Source organism: Panthera pardus, unplaced genomic scaffold, assembly GCF_024362965.1.
Source record: "Panthera pardus isolate Hobbes unplaced genomic scaffold, ASM2436296v1 HiC_scaffold_25, whole genome shotgun sequence".
In the NCBI taxonomy this organism is placed as follows: domain Eukaryota; kingdom Metazoa; phylum Chordata; class Mammalia; order Carnivora; family Felidae; genus Panthera; species Panthera pardus.
Window position 1 is genome coordinate 75,970,804 of NW_026526821.1, and position 8,532 is coordinate 75,979,335.

Genomic DNA, 8,532 nt, shown 5'->3' on the forward strand with positions numbered 1-8,532 from the left:
TAATTTTTACAAAGATTATCTAATCACAACGTAAGAGAACTAGAAATAACAAAATTAAAAATCAAAACAAGACTTGTGAGAAAATGTTTTACTTTTCTATTAAATAACTCCTGGGTACAAGGGATCTACAAAGTAAACTTCAGTACTAAAAAACTATGACGATGAAACACTGTAAGTCAGCATATACAGAGTACTATAAAAACACTAATAAGAGGATAATGCAGAGCTATAAAAATTTTATCAATAAAAATGTGCACTCATAGCCAAATCTGGGATAATTTAAACATCAAAATAAGTAATGATCACAATCCATTAAATAAATTATTTTTAAAACCAATGAGTCCCGTCTGATACAAGTGGGGAAAAAGAGAAAGCTACTCCTTATAATAAAATGACAATAAAGAAAAACTAGTGAAGTCAGAAAAGCATCATTTGGTGCAGCACCTGGGTGGCTTAGTCAATTGAGCTGCCGACTCTCGATTTCGGCTCAGGTTACGATCTCATGGTTTCACGGGTTTGAGCCCTGCATCTGACTCCATGCAGACAGCGTGCAGCCTGCTTGTTATTCTCTCACTCACGTACCTGCCCCACTCACGCACACTCTCTGTGTCTGTCTCTCTTTCTCTCTCTCAAAAGAAATAAACTTTAGAAAAAGAAAAGGAAATCATCATTTATTTGGCAACCACCACAGTACTAACTGGTTCAATCAAGAGTCAACAGATGCTAAAACTGGTGTGTACCCCTGAAAGTTTGATGCCTCATAGCTCTCTAGAAGTACTTCTGAATTACAAAAGGAAAATCTGGCACATGTCATCTTAAACAGGTGATCAGAGGTAACATCACCAATGAAACCCGCTACCTTCATGAGCCCTGAAAATAACACAACATTCTTTCTGTGTCATCTCTGCCAAAGTGACATGATCTGAATTTAATGATGAGGAAACATCAGTCAAACCCAAACTGAGGGACATTCTGCCTAATAACCATACTGTAATCTTAAACAACATCAAGTTTAGGGCACCTGGGCGGCTCAGTCCGACTCCTGGTTAAGCGTCGGACTCTTGTGGCTCAGTTGGTTAAGCGTCCGACTCTTGGTTAAGGGTCCGACCCCTGCTTTCAGCTCAGGTCATGATCTCACTCATGGTTTTGTGGGTACAAGCCTGCATCAGGCTCCGCACTGACAGTATGGGGCCTGCTTGGGATCTTCTCTCTCGCTCTCAATCTCTCTCTCTCTCTCTCTCTCTCTCTCTGCCCCTCCCTGACTCACACTCTGTCTCTTTCAAAATAAATAAACTTAAAAATTCTCAAATTTATTAAAAGCAAAGAGACCATGGAACTATTCCAGATTAAAGAGATATGTCAACTAAATGTAATGTGATATCTTTTAGGAGGCTGGAAAGGGACACAAAATATGTAATTGCAACATCAACAAAATTTGAATTTGGACTCCAGATAATGGCATTACATCATGATTAAACTTCCTGATTTTGGTAACTGTACTGTGGATTTATATAAGTGTATCCTTGTTCTCATGAAATATATGCTGAAATATTTAAGAATAAAGAGGCACTATGTCTACAACCTAATCTTAAACTGTTCAGAAAAATAATGTGTATATATACCCACCCACATATATATATAAAATATTATATATAATATATATTATATATATATTATATATACACACACACACTCAGAATAATAAATCAAATGGGGCAAAAGTAAAATGGAGAATCTGGGTAATCTTCATACATGCTTGTTACTGTAAGTTTGAAATTATATACAAGACAAACAGACGAAAATCAGCTCCACCAAACAAAACAATGTTAAATTAAGTTGTTTACGTTATGATTTCAGTAAGCTGCTTAAGGCAAGTACAAATCAGAACTGTAGCTACAACAAAGGGTCACAGGTAAATTTCATCTAATCTCAATTCTGATGTTTACACATTTTCTCTTTTTTGTTTTGTTTTTTTGTTTACACATTTTCTAAGAGGCTTTAGCAGACAGACACATATAATACAAAGTACTTTCCTTAAAGTGCCTAAAATGCTGGAAACATGGTTCCTAATAAAAACGTAACTTAAGATCTCTTCAATTTTTCTAAATATTGTCTGAAAAGTGAATCATGTTTTCACCTAGGTAATTCAAGACTGGTACTTCCAACTGGGGAAGGGAAAAGTGGATTACCTTTATTCCAGAAATAATAATGAAATTTAACCTCTACTTGCTGTGATTATCCCGATGAATTTGAAGAAAAATGAATATATCCGTATGTACCCTCTGTAACCTTCCCTTAATTACAGTGTATTGATTAGTTATACACTCAATATTCTGAGGGGTGGGTAAAAGTTTCATTTAGCAAGTAAATGTGATAACTCACTCTGTATTTTTGAGAGATTATTATATGTTTTGAGTAAACTTCAAAACTTAACGATAATTCTAGGATACGGCCCCGATCTTCAAAAAGTATGTGTGCTAGTGGGGAAGTAGGTCAAACGGGTAAAGGTTGTGCACCTTCTAGGCACAAACACCCAGTCATAAAAAAGTTAAAGGGATGTAACGTACAGCATGGCAACATGAGTTAATACTATTGCATATCTGAAAGCTGCTAAGAGACTAATCTTAAAAGTTCTCATCACAGGAAAAAAATTCTACAACTACATATGGCGAATCAGATGAACAGCTAGACTTAACTGTGATCATTTCACAATACATACATATATCAAATCATTATGTTGTACACCTGAAACTAATATAACGTTGCATGTCATTTATAACTTAAAAAAAAGCATGAAATATGCTTCTCTTTAAAGTTAAATAAATTATCAAGTTTTCAAATACCCAATACTCAAACATTTTTGAAAGGTGAAACCATTCTCTTAATCACTATAATTAAGAGTTAAATTTTACCTCCATCCCATTCATTTAATACTGGCAATGTCTGTTTTGATGAGAATTGTTGAATGGAGCGTTAATCAAGGTAAGGTGGAGCAACGCAATTATTCATTTTCCTTTCAGAAAATAAAAATAATTCTGAGAACAGAAATTTTTATTCATTACCATGATATTTTTCCAAATTATCTGGTTAATCACTAAATTTTAAATTATGACAAAATTGCATAATTTGTGTTTCCATAAAAAGGAGTCCAAATAATTGAAAACTTGCCTAAGATTCATACATATTTTCTTAGAAAATACAGTTCTGCTTCAATGTTAAGTTGTTTTAAAATGACCACTTTGTTTCTTTCCTCTTCAGGAATTTCTCCTTATTTCACATAGCAAACCAAATCCTCTGGTTCGTCAGTCACGTGTTACGGTTTATAGCTAGAAGGTACGGATTGATCATTTAACCTATTCATGATCCATATTATAAGTTGCAGGTGGTTAGGGCCCACCGCCTGGTTAAGCATCAGTCTCTTGATTTCAGCTCAGGTCATGATCTCACTATTGATGAGTTCAGAGCCCCACCTCCGGAGCCTGCTTGGGATTCTCTCTCTCCCTCTCTCTCTCTCTGCCCTTCGTTGCCCCGCTCGCGCTCCACTGCTCCATCACGCTCTGTCTCTCAATAAACAAACTTAAAAAAAAAATTAAAAATTAAAAAATGTTGCAGGTGGTTAATTTGTGTGTGGTTTCACCAGTTTTCCCTCAGGCTGGATCTGTTAATTTTAAAAGATTTAAAAAAACATATGTGTGGTCAGAGAGGTGGTACCATGATGAGTGTAAAGGTCAGGGAGCAAAAATCTATCCTTAAAATTCTACCCTAGGGTATCTTGGTGCAATGCAGAGGCGCAAAATCCATCCACAGGTGAATCACAGAGCCTGGCTTTAAGGAATTCTGGTGATCATGGGCAAGTAACTTAACCTCTCCGCCTTCCCATGCTTTGACTTAACTATGAAGAGAGAATGACTTTTTTTTTTTTTTATTTTAAATCGTGCCTCAAGGGGCTGAGCATTAGTGAAACAAGGTACTTGGAAAGCACTCTGTAAACTTCAGAAATGTACACGTGTGTTACCATGTGTAATAAACTCCACAAGAGAAGCCACTTGCACTCAGAAGTAATGAATTATTAAGATTCCGTACAAAATATCGCTGCTGGAGGTGTTCAGGTACACACGACTAAGCTGGGAGCCAAAAGGAGGCTTATATATACATATTTTTTAATTTGTTTATTTTACTGTAAAACGAATATAATTAGCACGGATTTCCTCGTGAACAGGCACCAACCTTCGTGGGTTTTGTGGGGCGGGGTGGGAATGGCGTTAGAATCGAGGTAGGCAAAAATTTACGAAAAAACGAACAAACAAAAACACAGTTAACGGTGGGACAGACACCGAGTCAAAAGGGAGGCCAAACTCAGGAAGCTGAGCGAGGGGGCGTGGCCCTCCGCCCCGCCCCCCGCTCCGGTCCAGCGCGGGGCTCCGCCGGCCAAGTCCCTGGCTGCGAGCCCGTCCCGGCCACCGACGCGGTAGCGAGGGGCCGGCTTGCCCACAAGAGCAGCCGTTCTCAAACCTCTAGACTCGGAGGAAGCGGTCCCGCGCCACCCCCCTCGATCCCCACAGGTCCGGGCCGCTAACCGCTCCCGTAACTGACTTCCAGGGGCGGAGCTGCGCCGCGAGAGGGAGGCCCAAGTAGCGAGCAGGCAACAAGCGGGCAGGTACCTGAACTGAAATGAATCCTTCGTACACGGTTTTCGCCCGGTTCTGAGGCAGAAGCAGCGGGCACTGGCGCAACAGGCTCGCTTCCATCTCCGCCACGGTTCGCCGTCCGTGGAGCCGCCGGGGGTTTAGCCACTGGCTGCGCCCCGCACATGCGCAGTCCCGCCAGCGCCCTGGGCTCCGAGGGGCGGAAACACCGGCTTTGGCGGGAAAAAGTCTCGAAGATTCCGCGCGAGGGGAAATGAAGGTCTTGGGCTAGTCCGGGCACCTGGACTCAGGCCCAGCCATAGTAGATGCTCGGCAGGAGATAGCATTGGCCCCAATAGGGGGCAGGAGGGAAGATTGTTATTTTCACAGATGTAATTGAACAAGAGCATTCCAGCCTTGATTGTCCCAATAACCCTTTTGGTAATTTTGTTTGATTTTACTGAGAGACTACTACAGCTTTGTGGAGTTGCATTTCTTACCGCATAAGATGGTTTGTACAGTCTGGGTATTGTATTTCCTTTACCCTGAACCTGCCTCAACTCCCCTTCTTCACTGTAATCAGTCTATTAGCCTGTTCTACAGGATCTCTTGTATGCCTTCAGCGTACAGAAAAATGTATTGTTCTGTATGTATTACTATACAATGTATTATAATCCATTCAGTATATCACATGCAACATTGTAATTCTATGGTTTACCAAGTTTAGTCAGTTACTATTGTATTTCAGAACTGCACAATTGTGTATTTGTGTGTGTACACACACACACACAACACGCACACAAATATATTTACACACATATACATACGTATCTCCAGACTCAAGTCAACATCACACTCAGCTTTGGTGCACTGCATTCACAAACGTCTAAAGGCAAAATGTGAGGGAAGATTGCTGATTAACTTGTTGAGCCAAAGTTAATTTTTCTTTGATAACCCTTTCTATACATTTTTTTTTTTTTTTACTCAGAAATGGTGATTATCCATTTCCTTGTACTGAGGGCTGATTAAATAAGTAGCTTACTACTATTTAGTACAAAACTGTTTGATACCACCATCACTATTCAATGCATTATATTTTTGAACCCTAGTATTTGCAAAACATCATTGTAATATGCCACAGGCCATGTAAAGATGACTAAGATGTACTCCCTCCCATCTTTATTGCCCTCAAAATGGAATTTGACTTCCTGAAGATTCTTAAACTTTCACAACAATTATCACCATATTCTGGATACTTAGGGGAAAACAAGAGTATGGCAGTGGTAGTTAGATACAAATTACACTAAAGCAGTCGTTTTTAAAATGTCTAGAACCATCAGCAGCAGTCTCACCTGGGAAATGCAAATTTTCACCCCTCTGTCTCAGATCTAGGGAATCCCAAACTCTGGGAGTAAGGCCTAACCATGTGTGTTTTAACAAGCCCTCCAGATGATTATGATGCATGCAAAGTTTGAGGACCTTCTTAGGGATGTGACCCTCCCCTCCCTCAATTATGCAACTCATTCATTAAGGATGATACTGCAGTCAACCATCACAATCATGTTAAACTATTTACATGGGTGCCCAAGCTGTAGCCTTGACTAGGGGTTCTCAAAGGGTGGTCCTTGGACCAGCATCATCAGTATCACCTGAGACCATGTCACCCCAGACCAATTGAATCTCTTAACTCTAGGAGACGAGTTCAGCAATCTGTTTTAAGAATCACACATTTAACACCTCTGTGTTTTAACAAGGGACTCTAATGTAAGCCGAAATTTGAACACCATTACCTTAGACTTAGTGAAGTTTTATTTTCACACCTGATTCTACTGTGCAACCAGCTGAAAGTCATTGCACTAATCAAGTGAATAATTGTCAAAGATTTTACAGTTCCAACGTAAGAGTTACCTCGCCACATAGTTAAGGTTTAGACATTAGCTATGTGAATACACATGGTTTATTAGTGTCAAACCATCATTTAAAAGAAATTCTTAATACAGAGATCATTTCAATTATAAAAAGAGAAACTTTAAAGGAAAAAAAAGCTGAAAGAGTAATGGCAATTTGGGTCTGATATTAGGGAACGGAAATTTCCTTGGCTTTTCTATCATGGTCTCAAGATCACTACTGGAGCCCTAACCATCAATAGATAGAAGGGCAGTGATAGCTTTCACAGAGGTCCCTTGAACAAGTCTTATATCACATTGGCCATCCCATATGCAAAGGGTCTGGGAAACACAGGTGGGTTTTTTTGGCAAATATATTGTTTGGAATTTGTTAGTAAGAATAAAGGAGAGAATGGTGGAGATGGGCTGCTTTCCATTTCTGTAACACTGAAAAATCCACCTGCCCTCTCCCCCCAAAAAAACATTTGTACTTTCTTGGCAACGCATTATTAATGAAATATATGCTTTATATGACAAATTTTCATGTATGTGTACTTCTAAAGATATGATAGTATATTTTCCTGTATTTTCTTTTTATTTCAAGATGATTTTTCCTTTCAAAGAGCACTAAAATTAATTTATATTTTGTTGACTAACTGAAATGAACATCATTTATAAAAGCATTAAGGATTAGAAATCAGATGAATAGGGGCTTCTAGGTGGCTCAGATGGTTGAGCATCTGACTCTTGATTTCAGCTCAGATCATGATCCCAGGGTCATGGAATAGAGCCCAGTATGGGGCTCTGAGCTGAGCATGGAGCCTGCTTGAGATTCTCTCCCTCTGCCCCTCTCCCTCATTCACACTCACTCTCTCAGAAGGAAAGAAAGGAAGGAAGGAAGAAAGAAAAAGGAAAAGAAAGAAATCAGATGAATAGGTAACATTATAAGCAATAAGGAACCAATTTTACATTTTGGAAACTTAGTGTAATCTACATAGTAATGAAATATCCTGCAAATAGAATAAGGAAGCCATGAAATCACAAGTGTATTTTTCATCCAAAAATGTCCTTCAGCTATGAAAAATAAAAAAGATATGGTTGTGGTTTATCACATTCCTTTAAAGAATCCTTTGTTGATGGGGATAGGATTTGCTAAAATAGCAATTTTATTTCTTTCAGTGTTGCTTGTTTCTATCTACGGACAAAAGAGAGCAAATAATGAGTTATCCATAATGTGGAAATAGCTGATTTTATAAAATTTTAAGAAATAACTAAATTAATAAAAATAAATTAAAATTCACACCAAAATTCAAAAGTTTAGAGGTAATTTTATACATATATAGTCATTTCAAAATAACAAAAACATTTTAAAAGTATCTTTATCAAAAAATTAGTAACACCTTTTTTATTCTTTGAAATCTTATTTAAACTTAATGTTAGCAGGTCTATGAGGAAACAGATGTAATTATACATTGCTTATTATTATGTGTAATTTGAAAAATGTTTTTAAAAAAGCAATCTACTTATATACAGCAGAAAACATAAAAACTATTTTCTTTTGAACAAGTACAACTTATGGGAGTATATCCCAAGAAGATAATCCAAAAATGTTAATAAAAATAGGAGACAACTTAATGCCTAATAACTTAGAAATGGCCAAATTATATAACATGATAGAATGTTAAAAGCCATTAAAATGACATATGTGAGTGTGTGGTATTGGTACATTAAAAGTGTGTATGAAATCTTGATATGTGAAAAGAGCAAAACAATGTCAAGATAAAAGGAAGGAACTTACATAATCAGTTGATATTTTAAAGATAAAAGACCTTGGGGCGCCTGGGTGGCTCAGTCGGTTGAGCGCCGACTTCAGCTCAGGTCATGATCTCATGGTCCGTGAGTTCGAGCCCCGCATCGGGCCCCTGTGCTGACAGCTCAGAGCCCGGAGCCTGTTTCAGATTCTGTGTCTCCCTCTCTCTGACCCTCCCCCATTCATTCTCTGTCTCTCTCTGTCTCAAAAA

The 8,532-nt window shown here is 38.3% G+C and overlaps 1 protein-coding gene across 4 annotated transcripts in view; it reads right to left on the reverse strand.

The window, feature by feature from the left end:
- Window positions 1–4,813, reverse strand: part of FANCL (FA complementation group L) — a 91,196-nt gene extending 86,383 nt beyond the window's left edge. For 2 of the 4 annotated variants that reach the window (XM_053890706.1, XM_053890705.1), the window contains exon 1: window positions 4,662–4,811. In XM_053890706.1, coding sequence (XP_053746681.1) covers window positions 4,662–4,748 — 87 coding nt within the window. In that variant the 5' untranslated portion in view covers window positions 4,749–4,811. Of the gene's footprint in view, window positions 1–4,661 lie in introns of all 4 variants that reach the window. The other 2 variants (XM_019428172.2, XM_053890707.1) reach the window with 2 other exon arrangements.
- Between the last annotated feature and the right edge of the window lie 3,719 nt (window positions 4,814–8,532).